General features: G+C 41.6%; 1 protein-coding gene across 1 annotated transcript; it reads right to left on the reverse strand.

The window, feature by feature from the left end:
- Positions 1–880: 880 nt before the first annotated feature.
- Positions 881–12587, reverse strand: LOC140281718 (GTPase IMAP family member 8-like). The gene is made up of 3 exons (XM_072376209.1): positions 12499–12587; positions 9764–10666; positions 881–1806 (listed from the first exon to the last, which is right to left on the reverse strand). Exons 1-3 carry the CDS (start codon positions 12503–12505, stop codon positions 881–883), a joined length of 1836 nt encoding a protein of 611 aa, XP_072232310.1. The 5' UTR covers positions 12506–12587.
- Between the last annotated feature and the right edge of the window lie 1737 nt (positions 12588–14324).

The following is a 14324-nucleotide window of genomic DNA, read 5'->3' on the forward strand; positions in this document are numbered from 1 at the left end:
ATGTCACCTAGCCTCATCTCTCTTTGCATCTGTCCTGAAATCCTTCACTCACACCTTTGGTGGGATGGACTCGCAGGAATTCAGCGGGTGCACTTAGGGAAATAAGATAGGGAAAGGATGGCTCTTTGCATGCAAAATCCTTCCTAATTTCTACTCGACTCAAACTAACCAAGCTGCTTAAAAGTGATCACAACACAAACTTCAAAGAGCAGATCAATACAGTACATATACAGCATAATTTTACTGTCCTGACGCTCAGCCGTGTGGACCTTATGCCATTCTCCAGTGTGTTACTACAGTTCTTGAGAGATGTCTCCCTCAGCCTTACGGCCATATTATCTCTCATTGAAGAAAGAATTCTGGACAGTCCAGTGTCGTGTAAATGTCCAATCTTTTCTGGGTTTTTTTTGGAAGAAGGACACTAGTTGCTTCTTTCTTGTTCTTGCAGAGTTAGTAGCCATGCTAACTCGTGTTGCTCTCTGAATATATCTAGGCCGTACACTTGCTGCAGTTTGTTGGACAAACATTGCTGCATGAGAGAGTTGGAGTTCGGTGGCTACTAACAGGGTGTGCCAAACGTGAGCTCAGCAAGTTGATCTAGGAACCTACTCGTGTGGAGAACAGATCATGTCCTCTCTCCTTGTGGAAGCAATGTGGATGTGAGGTACATGCTGTCTCTGGAGAATGTGGCCAGAATAAGAGGAAGAATGGAAACCTGGGAGGTATGCCCACCTGGAAAGGGAAGGGAACTCAACTCCATTTGAAGAGTTGAGTTTTTATTTAAAGCTTTCTAACATGCAATAAATGTTAGAATAAAAGATCTTTGCCACACACTTCACATGGGATTTTTTTGTAAACCCTTAATTCAACCAATCCAGAATTACTGCTCTTGCTTTGAATCTGTGTTGTTAGCAGTATTAGCGACTGTCACAATTTCCATGCCAATCTCAGAGACAGTCTTAGCTGTGTCAACTGCAGCTTCCTGTGGTGTTTTTGAGTGATATGCAATCCCAGTGCCTATACCGCCTCCAACTACTCCTCCAATGCCTGCGCCAATAAATGGTCTTGATTTTAATGTAACTGCACCAAAGAGTGCTCCCAGTATTGCTCCTACTGAGATACCAGTGAACCATATAAAAAACCTCTCAAATATGCCCTCCAAATTATTTTCTTTCTCTTTCTCCACATCCTGAAGCAAGTTGTTGGTGTAGAAGCCTTCTCGGGTTTTCAGTGTTTCTATGGTGTTGATAAGCTGTGTCACCTGAAACTGGTTACTCCGATAGTCCCCATGTATGTTGTTGCTCCAGTGTTCATTATCAACAACATGGCACCTGCCACCACACTTTTTGACCAGATCACTCAGATCGACACTTTCACGAACAAAGTCCTCGATTTTCTTTCCTTTGGGAAGATCATTACCATGTGTGAAGACCACCACAGCATGTTTCAGAGCTTCCTCTGAGAAATATTTGAGTATTTTGTTGACGACGTCCTTCTCATGGTCTGTGTATCGGCCCAGTTGCAGCACAATGAGAAAAGCGTGAGCCCCAGGAGTGCACTCAACAATACATCTTATGATCTCACACTTTAGCGCCTCTTCGGGCATCTTCGTATCAAAGAAACCAGGAGTGTCGATCACTGTGGTTCGTATTCCGTTGACTATTTTGGATTCTGCTTGACTTTCACTTGTTTCAGAATTTGGAGACATTTTTACCTTCAACAGGCTGTCTCCCAGTATGGTGTTTCCGAGGCTGCTCTTTCCACAACCTGTTTTTCCCAGCAGCACAATCCTTGTTTCATTTGACCCTGGAAGGGAAGAATTCAGATTTTGATTGAACGATGACATATTTGGGTCTCTACTGATGCAGGAGATGCAAAACCATGTTAAACAAAAGCCAAAATATTCCTTTAACATAACTAAGTTGTATCTGTAGCTGTAATCAAACGGCACAGAATATTTTACAATGTATCTGATTAGGACATGCTATACTGGAAATAACTTCCGAACAGGCAGTTTTAGTGATAGTGGCTTCAAATTAAATGACCAGCTGTCAGTGCTTCTTTATGGAATGGTGCAGAGCCTTTCCCACTCCTGAAATACTGAACATAACTCAAGTTCTATGTACTCATTTGAATAGAGATAACTCCTGTGGATGTTGCTCGACTACCCATGTTTTCGTGCAACGGTGTTACCATTTCTGGAAGTACCTGCCTCATGATCATTCTTTTTTTTACATGACATTTATCAGGAACAAAAAAAAAGCAAGCTTAGTTGTGTTCAAATTTTAGCACAGATGGGCAACACATTAACCTACATTTGATTCTTGAGTATCGTTTAGAAGTCTTGAACTTTTATGAATTTCCAATTGTCCCTAAATATTGACATTGCTCTGGCCTGTAGGCATAAAATAAAATATTCAGCTGTCAAACGTTTCAAGAGACAAAGCATCCATTTTCTCCACCCAATTCAGTGTCACTTTGGGGCTGGATCCCAAAGTATAATAGCAGTTTCAAATTGTTCACGTGTCTCAGTTGGCCAGTGGGTAAGACTAAAGTTATAAAAGGAACTGGAGTACACCTACCTGCTGTAGGAGTGATGATATGATGAGATGACAATGGGAAGTCACTCTCATTTTCATTATCTTGAGCTGCATTCTCTTTCTCATGTTTGATAACATATTCTCTTCTTGAAGTTGATGGAGCTGTTACAAAAAAAACAAACATGAATGACGACACAGAAAGATAGACATGTCTCTTTGACACTTGACACCAACAAAACAAGATTGCCACCAATCTATGGGATTCTATTGCAACTTTGGAAAGCAAGCCCAACTAACTAGTTTACCTTAAATTCTCCTCAACATTTTCCTCAATTACTAAGTAATCTCTATCCCTGCTGCATGACTAACTGGAAGATGTTATGGTGCAGCTACTGAACAGTTTACTTGCCACTTTAGAGCTAAAGCGTCCACCAGTTAATTTTCTGCACCCACTTAATCCAATTCAGGGTTACTTTGGGGCTGGGGCTTATTCCAGCTGCCATCAGGCGAGAGGCATGGTACATTCTGGACATAGTAGAGACAGAACATGAAAATGCATAGTCTTTCCCTGATTATTAGAGACAATTATTCTCCTCAACATGGGCCCATGTGGTGTTTCTTCGTGCAAGAAGACATGGGCAATAATTATGTTGCAAGAATATGCGAGTGACTGCACAATGGCGTTGTTAGCACAGTCGCCTCACAGCAGGAGAGTTTCTGGTTCTTTCTGTGTGGAGTTCCCCCCGTGTATACGTGGGTTCTCTCTGGGTACTCCAGTTTCCTCCCATCGCCCAAAAACATGCACGTCATATTAATTGGTGACTCTAAACTGACTCTAGGAGTGAGTGTGGATGGTTTTTTTGTCTCATTTGTCTCTGTGTGGCCCTGTGATGGACTGGCGACCTGTCCAGTGTGTACCCTGCTTCTTGCCCAATGACAGCTGGGATAGATTCCAGCCACCCTGAGTTGGATTAAGGGGGTATAGAAAATGGATGGATGGATTATGCGACATCGTAAGTGTACCAGAAACAGACAACTTTTTTGTCATGGTGTGTTGTGTTTGCATGTAACCAAGGGAACCAGCAAAACTGCACCCATAGGGGCAGAGAGTTGCATTTTAAAAAGAATTGACCTTGATCATTTTCTAATCCTAACCAAGCAACATTATTGCCAGAACCAAACAGTGACGTGACAAAGGTGTTTTAGTAAAGTGTTGTTTTATCTAAAGGATGTATGTTGGTCTCAATGAAGCAAAGGCCATGGCCAAAACTCAGCACTTAGCTGCTCCATCTGTCCTCCTTCCTCCTTATGTGGACTTTGTGGCCTCCTAAAGTAAAAAGTCGAGAATAACATCTGCTCTGATATGGAAACATGTGAGTCATATTTCCTTCAGACCACTTATAAGGACAAAACATTAGAGGACATCATTTTGAGACACACTGAGGGGTATAAAAAAACTACATCTATGACCGTTACAGCCGGAGGACTCGCTGGCTTTTTGGCCAATCATCACTGCGTCCTGGTGCAATGCACTCGGATTTTTCGACATATTCACATATTATGACTGCTGTCCCATCCATCCATCATCTGCCGCTTATCCGGGGGTCGGGTCGCGGGGGCAGCAGCTTGAGCAGAGAAACCCAGACGTCTCTGTCCCCGGCCACTTCCTCCAGCTCTTCCGGGGGGACCCCGAGGCGTTCCCAGGCCAGCCGAGAGACATAGTCTCTCCAGCGTGTCCTGGGTCTTCCCCGGGGTCTCCTCCCAGTGGGACGTGCCCGGAACACCTCCCCAGGGAGGCGCCCAGGGGGCATCCTAACCAGATGCCCGAGCCACCTCATCTGACTCCTCTCAATGCGGAGGAGCAGCGGTTCTACTCCGAGCCCCTCCCGGATGACTGAGCTTCTCACCCTATCTCTAAGGGAGAGCCCAGACACCCTGCGGAGGAAACCCATTTCGGCCGCTTGTATTTGCGATCTTGTTCTTTCGGTCACTACCCACAACTCGTGACCATAGGTGAGGATGGGAACGTAGATTGACCAGTAAGTAGAGAGCTTCGCCTTCTGGCTCAGCTCCCTCTTCACAACGACGGGTCGGTGCAGAGCCCGCAACACTGCAGACGCCGCACCGATCCGCCCGTCAATCTCCCGCTCCATTTGTCCCTCACTCGTGAACAAGACCCCGAGATACTTGAACTCCTCCACTTGGGGAAGGATCTCATTCCCGACCCGGAGAGAGCATTCCACCCTTTTCCGGCTGAGAACCATAGTCTCGGATTTGGAGGTGCTGATTCTCATCCCAGCCGCTTCACACTCGGCTGCGAATCGCTCCAGTGAGAGCTGAAGGTCACGGCCTGACGACGCTAACAGAACCACATCATCTGCAAAAAGCAGAGACCCGATTCTGAGGTCGCCAAATCGGACACCCTCAACGCCCTGGCTGCGCCTAGAAATTCTGTCCATAAAAGTTAGGAACAGAATCGGTGACAAAGGGCAGCCCTGACGGAGTCCAACTCTCACCGGAAACGTATCCGACTTACTGCCGGCAATGCGGACCAAACTCTGGCACCGGTCATACAGAGACCGAACGGACCCTATCAAGGGGTCCGGCACTCCATATTCCCGGAGCACCCCCCACAGGACTCCACGAGGGACACGGTCGAACGCTTTCTCCAAGTCCACAAAACACATGTAGACTGGTTGGGCGAACTCCCATGCACCCTCCAGGATCCTGCCGAGGGTATAGAGCTGGTCCACTGTTCCACGGCCAGGACGAAAGCCACACTGCATCTCCTGAATCTGAGGCTCGATTATCCGACGGATCCTCCTCTCCAATACCCCCGAATAGACCTTACCAGGGAGGCTGAGGAGTGTGATACCCCTATAGTTGGAACACACCCTCCGGTCCCCCTTTTTAAAGAGGGGGACCACCACCCCAATCTGCCAGTCCAGAGGCACTGTCCCCCGAGGGACTGCTGTCCCTTGTTCACTTATGTTAAACAATGTAGGACTTCTGAAGCAGACAAACTGCATAGTCACTCACTGGGCTACAACAAGATGATGCTTCTCTTGTTCAAAAATTGTAACTTGAATTACATATCATGTAAATTACGTTTCACTGACATCTGTAAGAATTTTTTAGAGTTGGAGTCCAGCTTGCAAATTATGCTAACTTCATCCTGTGTTTCATTGCTAAGAGCGACACTATTTGCAGTATCAAACTCACTGCCCTGTTATTATAGCAGAAAGTCCTTCATATCAGTCCTTTTCTTTCTGATGCACGTGTCCACATGTGGACATTCGACCTGTGCAGAGGAAGTGGACTGAATTTCTCTATGTGTCTGAGGTTCAATGCACAGTGTTGACACATAATGACTAAAAGAGATAAATGTAACTCACCGTCCATGATGAAAAGAAAGAAAATCAGTGCAGTGTGAGGATATTTGTCTGTGCGTCCTCAGTTGGTATTTCCTCTTTCTGACTCGGCTTCAAAGTTTCGTTTCACTTGTTATCTGGCAGCACAAACATTTCCACCATTAATAACAAGCAACAGACAGAATATGGCTGACATCCAATTATTTCCTGGTTTCAATAACAAAGCTCAAGTGGAAAAGGAGACTAACTTTCTTAGAGCAAAACACGTCCCTGTAATATCATAACTGCTTCGCCAGTTTAATTACCATAGAATCAGGAAGTCTAAATGTAAACAGCGCCACTCTGCTATTAGAAACTCATTTATGGCCAGAGAGTGTATTACCCTCAGTAAGTTTCAAGTCCTCTGCTGACACCAAGCATCTGTGGCTAACAGTTACTGTCCACCTTCTACCCAGGCCCATTCCAGAGCCAGTATTTCTTTCTTTTGCACTTCTGTAAAACTGTGGACTTCACAAAAGAGGACCAACACTTTCCAAGAAAGAAAGGCCTCATTCTAATGTTAACAAAGAAAAACCTTGAGGTTCTACTTTATTGGCAAGGCAAGTTTATTTGTATGGCACAATTCAACAAAAAGGTGAAATAAAACAGAAATAAAAAGCATGATTTAAAATGTAAACAGAAAAGAAAGGGATAAGAACAACAGATAAAATCAGAATAAAGATACGATTGAATAAAAATGCAATAAAATTATATATATGAACGATAAGATAAAATATACTAATAAAAATGATAAAAATGTAAATGATGATAAAATCAGTAGTTAAAATATTTTTAAGTTTTGAAAGTAAAACTTGAAAGTCAAACTATTAATATTATGTTACATTTCTGCTACACCTGGAGGAAGAGAGACGTGGTTGGTTCATTTGATTTTAAAAGGCATGTAGATAACAGGTGCGCTTGAGTTTTCCTTCGGTTGCCTGTGGTTGACTTATAAAGCCTGTAACGTAAGTGATGAAGTGGAGAATAAAAACACTGCAGTCAAGGACACAGCTTGCTTACACAAATGCACTCACAACAGAGTCTGATCTCATGACTGAGCAAGTTACAGGTTTCAGTTGCAGTTTTTTCACTTTTTTTCTTAGTATTGCATCTTTTCTTCTGAAGCTTATCGCAGTAATTAATACCATTCAGAGTCGTACTAATTGATATAGACAAATCATTTTGTTCACTTTACCTTCGATTTAACAAAGGATTGATTGTAGGGTTAGCCTTAGGGTTCCTGTTCCCAAATACCTCGCAACACTTGCTGATGAAATGTAGACAAACTCAGTCTGATTCTACTTCATGCACTTTGAGAGCAATAGATCAATATGCAATATGCAATATGATTCAAACGTTTCAAAGACATTGACCAGAATTATCTGCATGTCATTCTTCATTATCTTCATGTAGCTGAAAACTGCCTGAGACTGGCCCTGAAAAGACCGACATGGATTAGCGTTGCGTTCTGTTCATCAAGTTACACAAGCACGACCCAATTAAAAGAAAAAAACGGAAAGAAAAGAGATAACACAGCAATTAAATATGTATTTAGTTTAAAGCACAGAAAAAGAGATGGACGTCTTCTTCCAAGTTGTCTGTTTATGCAGGCAGACACGACAAAAAAAACCGTGGTGTGTTGGTTAGTACTGGCACCTCACAATTAGTAAATAATAATATGTCTGTGCTGTAATGATGAAAATTGTAATCATAAGGACATAAAGCATTTGAATACTTAATCATCATCACAATGTAATGGAAAATTAATTCTTATATGCATTGTATTGAGTGTTACTGTGTATGACCTGCAAATGACCAAGCTGCAAGGTACCACCCTGCCCTGTTTTTCTTAAATTCCTCTGTACAATGGTGGGCTTGTTATAATGAGATAGCTACACTTTAAGGGGGACAGGGTTGAGGCTGATATTTAAGACTGTCTGGGTAACCTCAACTGATGGTTGGGGAGGAAAGCTAGAAGAACAATCAACTATACCCAAAGAGAGATGACGTGATAAGTGGGCAATATAACTGAGTGTCTTTGCCTCAGTGTTCAGAGCAACTCTGTATTTTGTACTGTGTTGTTCTCTCTTGCAAGATATTATTATTAGAAGCATCTTATCTCCTCATAAAATAACTGACTCTGTGCCTTACTAAAATTTCCACCACAACAGTCACTCTCTTACAGACATATACACAGCCAGATGCCTGCAAAGAGCCACAAAAATAATCCAAGATTCCTTTTTGACCTTGGAAACTACCTGTTCACACCCCTGCCAGCAAGGCAGTGTTGCAATTCTATTAAGACCTGCACCAACAGGCTCTTCAACAGTTTTTACCTATGTGCAGTAAAAAAACAAACTGAATGAACTCCAATGTGCAGTAAGCAGTATTTCCTGTTCTATGCTGCTTAACGCTGTGCGAGTTTCCATGTACATGTGTTCTGTCTCTGTCTCCTGCCAGATCAGTGATTATACGTTGTAGTCTCTGTAAATAAAACTCTCTTTGTTCATATGCAGTATATAGCCTCTAAAGAGATGTCAGGGGATTTTCACAAAATGGAGGAGACGTCTAATGTCCACTGACTTCCATCCATCCATTTCCTATACCGTCAATCCGTCAGTCGGGTAGCGGGTGGGCTGGAGCCTATCCCAGCAGTTGTCCACTGACTTAAAGAAGCAAATGTCACTCACTGTCCATGATGGAAAAAGAAAGCAAAGCAGAGTAAAGTTCACTCAGATAATGTTAGATCGTGTGTTCTTGCTCTCCTTTCCTCCTCTCTGATAAAAAACTAGCTGCAGAGCTCTGTTTCACTTTTGACTTAGCTGCACACCAAAAGCATTTCTCGGAAACCAGAGGTATTTGCAGGCGACAGATGTTTTCCAGAGCCGCTTGCTGCTCTGTGTTGAGAGGAATTTTAGATTTAAAACAGCTGATTCACCATGTCGAGAAGAGACCCAGAAACAAAGTCTTGACAAACAAAATCTACTGTTAATAGTTTCTGGGTATACAAATATGTTTCAAGCTGCAAAAGCTGACACTCTGAGGAATTTCCATTTGATTTATCAACCAAGATTTCAACCAAAGCTGTTTACAGTGTTAGGTTTTGTTAAAATTAGAAATAAATGTTTAGTTTGACTCACATTAGAAAGACAAGAATAACTGACAAATACTAACTCTTTGTATCTGTGAACATGCTAAACAAAATGTTGTGATGTATTTCCAATCAAACTTCTTTGCAATACATGTGTTAATTAAAGGAGAACTCCATTTTTTTTTTAACCTAGACCTTATTTCTGGCATGAAATACGTTTATCTACTTGTTTGGCGAAAGTCGGCGTCCTTCGAAAGCTATTTAGATAACTCGCGATCGGCTTATATCCTTATAACAGAGTGAACAGGGCAGGGACGATGCAGCCTCTAAATAGGAGAGCGAACGGAGGGATTTCTACACAGGCACCCTACTGGGACCACTTCATCCACACCTGGAGCACAGCTTATTCACTCCTTGCTCTGTGACAGTCGGCTAACTTCACACAGAGTTTGCTACTGCTAGTTTTGTGCAACGTGGCAGGATATTTATCAGATTTTGACAACGTGAACGACGACTTTGAGTAAGACGGACGTTCTTACCAGAGTTAATGAGCTGTGCTGCAGCCATGCATGTGGATGAAGTGGTCCCAGTAGAGGTGTGTGTAGAATTCCCTCCGTTAGCTCTCCTATAGCTGCATTTGAATTATTTTACATTAAAAAATTCATGCAATCCTGCGAGACTAGTTTCCCATGACTACTTTTGCAGAGCTTTGTAAGCCATACTTTTATTTACACAATCTGTGCCAAACACATACACTGTCTGTGCTGTTTTTTCCACAGTGTCCCTCACTGATGATGAGTTATGTGCATGATAAACTCCTATTCCAGCTCCTACGACTCCGCCAACGACTGCGCCAACGCCTACGCCAACGCCAACGACTGCACCAATGCCTACGCCAACGCCAACGACTGCACCAACGATTGCACCAAAGACGGCTCCCAGCAGTGCTCCAACTGTGACACCAGCGAGCAATTTCAAAATCCATCCTTTATTTTCTCTCTCTTTCTCCACATCTTTAAGTAAGTCATTGATGTAGAAGCCTTCTCTGGTTTTCAGTGTTTCTATGGTGTTGAGAAGCTGTGTCACCTGAAACTGGTTGCTCCTGTAGCCACCGTATTTGTTGTTCCAGTATTTACTATCAACAACATGGCACCTGCCACCACACTTTTTGACCAGATCACTCAGATCGACACTTTCACGAACAAAGTCCTCGATTTTCTTTCCTTCCAGCTGGTCGCCATGTGTGAAGACAACCACAGCATGTTTCAGAGCCTCCTCTGAGAAATATTTCAGGATTTTTTTGATGACGTCCTTCTCATGGTCTGTGTATCGGCCCACTTCCAGCACAATGAGAAAAGCGTGAGCCCCAGGAGCGCACTCAACAACATATCTTATGATCTCACGCTTCAGCACCTCTTCAGGCATCTTCGTATCAAAGAAACCAGGAGTGTCGATCACTGTGGTTTGTATTCCGTTGACTATTTTGGATTCTTTTTGACATGCACCAGTTTCAGAATTGGGAGACGATTTTACCTTCAACAGGCTGTCTCCCAATATGGTGTTTCCGAGGCTGCTCTTTCCACAACCTGTTTTTCCCAGCAGCACAATCCTCGTTTCATTTGACCCTAGGAAAGAGCACAAACATATTTTCTTCAGATAATTATGGGTGACATTGCTGAAGCAAAGTTATCCTTTATAGTATACAGCCAATATGTAATATCACATACATTTTGAAGAATGTTCTTAGAGAAAAATGCAATGTCTAGTGATTGTGAGAGCAACTACATCTGAACTATAAAACTGGCATACATGTCAATTTATTTTGGCCTAACCCATGATCATTTTCTAACGCTATCCAAGTAGTTTCAAAGACTAATCCTGGCAAAGTGATGTTTCTGCATAAACCTAAACAAAGAAGTTAGTAAAGTGCCTTAATAAAGTCATGTCATGTGATTGATTGAACCTAACAAAGTCGCAACAAAGCAATAGTTGGTGTTAAAAAGGTATCTTGAACACACAAATGATTAAAAGTGCCGCATGTAACTGTATTCAAGTCAAGCTCAAGGCCTACCACGTCATTATAAGTGGCAGTCAGTGGCACGTTGTTGGCAACAAGCACTGGAATTGACCTGAATTAACCTGAAAGTCTGTTGTTTCAAAGTATACGTTGCCCATAAACGGCCTCTCTCACAATGCTTGTCTAATTTGTGACCCACCATGTGAAAACATCCTCTACAATCACACAGATATCTTTTCTCTTTACAATATGGTGGTGGGGTGGTTAGCACTGTTACCCTCCCACCCAGCGACCCTGAATTGGATTGAGTGGATATCAAAAATTGATGGATGGAAAAAAAAGGGTTCATAGTTTGGGTTATGAGGCAGTGCCAGTGTTGAAGGAGTACAATATAGGTGAGTATTTTGACACCAAGTATGCTAAATTTTGTCTATGTGAAAAACAATTTGACTGTGAATTAAAAAGCAGACTGAAATCACAGCAGCTAAACAATAAATAAATGAATACAGAAACAGTAAATTACCAATATGTTATGGTGTAGTTACATATTTACAGTCTTACAGTTACAACTGGCCCTTTGAGAGCAACCATAATATTGCAGTGACCATAAGGGAAAATGAGTTTGACACCCCTAGTTTTAACAAACAACATGTTTGGTCACTTCAACTGGTGGACTTGATGGTGTTTTAAAGAAAATGTACCATTGCCTCTGTTTTTTTTTAAATGAAATAATAGCAAAACATTCACCATGAACCACTGAAATGTTCACTATCTTTAACGGTTTACAGGCTGTCATCGCAGTATGTGTCTTCTTCGCTGCAATCATGGCATAATTAAGTCAAGGGATTGATTCAGATGTTGATTTAATAACGACACACATATTATGTATATGATTATATATATATGTGTATATATATATATTTATATATATATATATGTATGTAAGTATGTAACACACACACAGATACCTACATTTATTTGTTTGTGCGTAAGTATGCGTCTACGTACATACGTGCATCCAAACTTATATACCAATAGTAACTGCAGTTGCTTACATGGGCGGAAATCAGATTCTGACAGACAATTACTTTTTGGCCCGACACCTGCAAGACTTTAAAACTACTTCCACCCCTGACAACACACAATGTTTTTACGCAACGACGTCACCATGTCTGAAAGCATACGCATCGTCACTATTTATTTTTTACAAATAAGCAAGCTAAGATTAGGCTGCACACATCCAATACACAAAATGGAGGACCTGGGATCTGAAGCCTCAGTATCTGTTTAAAAACAGTAGAAAATATATAAAAGCATGGCCATTTCTTTTTGTTTCAAACTTTGACCAGACGAGTGCTAAATTGATAAAGAGTAAATGTCTGTTTAAAGGTCAGTGTGAAGCGTTGACACAGAATGCTAAAAGAAGTCAATGTAACTCACCGTTCATGATGAAGAAGAGCGCAACACAGAGTGAAGATTAGTCTGATAATTACCAAGTTTTGACCGCTTCGGTGCTGCGTCTGCTCCTGCAGTCTTCACGATTTAGTTTCACTTTTTACTTTGCAGCACACACCCTGCGCAATGCGCATTTCCAACAATAACGTACTGTCTTATCTAGATGTGAAATATTATGTTACAAAAACTGTAGACCAGAGTCAAAAGTAGTATATTTTACAGTAAGAGAAGTGGTACAATCTTTTGGAGGGTGTAAAACGATGCAGGAGGTCTCATATGCTGTAGTTGAAATTTAACCTCACCCCAGCCACTCCCCATATATTCACACAGTTTTATTTTGGTTCAAAGAAAGAAGAGGAACCATCATGAAAGGTGGCGTATACCAACAATTGAGGTAGTGAGGCAGATTTAACCATTCATTACAGTGTCTTTGTCTCAGTCAAAGTAGCTCCTATATAAAATAATAATGTAGTAAAGTAGCATTCAAGGCTTCTGTAACTTTCGAGCCCTGGATTATGAGGAGGGATTTAAAGAAAAAGAATGTTTGAAAAGTTTTTCTTTGGTTGGTTCGTTTTGTTCTGTTTTACATGAGCAAAAACATTATACTCACAGTACTGTGCATGAATGTGTTCAAATGAGCACATCCAGTCCCAATGTACCAGTCACAGGTGCCACAATGTATGCAACTAATACACACAAGTTACTGTGCAAATGAAAAGGTCGGTAACAGTGCTTGCTAAAATTTTCAACAGCAGAAATTAGATTTTTTGTCAGTGTCACATGCTCGATGGCATTCACGCATTTAGAAAATACATTTCCACGTATGCAGGTGTAATGTAGATAAATTTTTATACATGTGGCAATCATGAAACGAAGAAGCTGAGTGGATGAACTCATGTTAGAAAATGAAGCCTGGGGTCATGCTGACAATAGACGTGTAAAATTGTGCAGCATTACCAGAGCTGACAGCAGGATGAAAAAGTGATGCACAAGAACAAGCCTGGTGCCAACAATTGGGACGGCTTGTCTGAAGATTATGTGGCCGAACAAGTGTTCAAAAGCTTCACTGAAGCAAAAATAGTAAACCAATTCTGTACTAATACTCTTTCACATGATATGCAATAAAAACTGTCTCCTGCGACTCGTATATTCACTATAGAATACTATTAGATAAAATATAAAATATATATAAAATAATTATATTATATTCCATATTATATGTAATGATGTAAATGTAATTAAATTCAATTCAGTTTTATTTATATAGCGCCAAATTACAACAATTGTCACCTCAAGGTACTTAAATAATATAGTCCAATTCAAGCCAATTAGAGTTCAATTCATTGTAATCATAATCCAATGAAATCCAATAAATTAATTTCAAAATAATCCAATTCATTCATATACAGCCAATTCAAAAGCAATTTACCAACAGATTGCACCGAAACTTGTCTTCAGTCCAATCTCCCGTCCTGAGCGTGCCTGTGGCGACTGTGGAAAGGAACGACTCCCTTTTAACAGGAAGAAACCTCTGGCAGAACCAGACTCAGGAAGAAACCTCTGGCAGAACCAGACTCAGGAAGGGTGACCACCCGCCTCGACCAGCTGGGGTTTGAGAAGACAGAAAAGAGGGAAAAGAGGGGGGGAAAACACCATAACACCATTCAAAGGGTACCTGTTGGAACAGGGAAACACAAGTTAATAACCATAATAATGTCACATGTACATAAAATTTTGAGAAATTAAACAGGAGGAAAAAGATAGCAAAGTGAGGAAAAGTGTGACAGATGAGGTCCCCCAGCAGTCTAAGC

Source organism: Leuresthes tenuis, unplaced genomic scaffold (genome assembly GCF_036924035.1).
Source record: "Leuresthes tenuis unplaced genomic scaffold, fLeuTen1.0.hap1 SCAF_22, whole genome shotgun sequence".
NCBI lineage: Eukaryota > Metazoa > Chordata > Actinopteri > Atheriniformes > Atherinopsidae > Leuresthes > Leuresthes tenuis.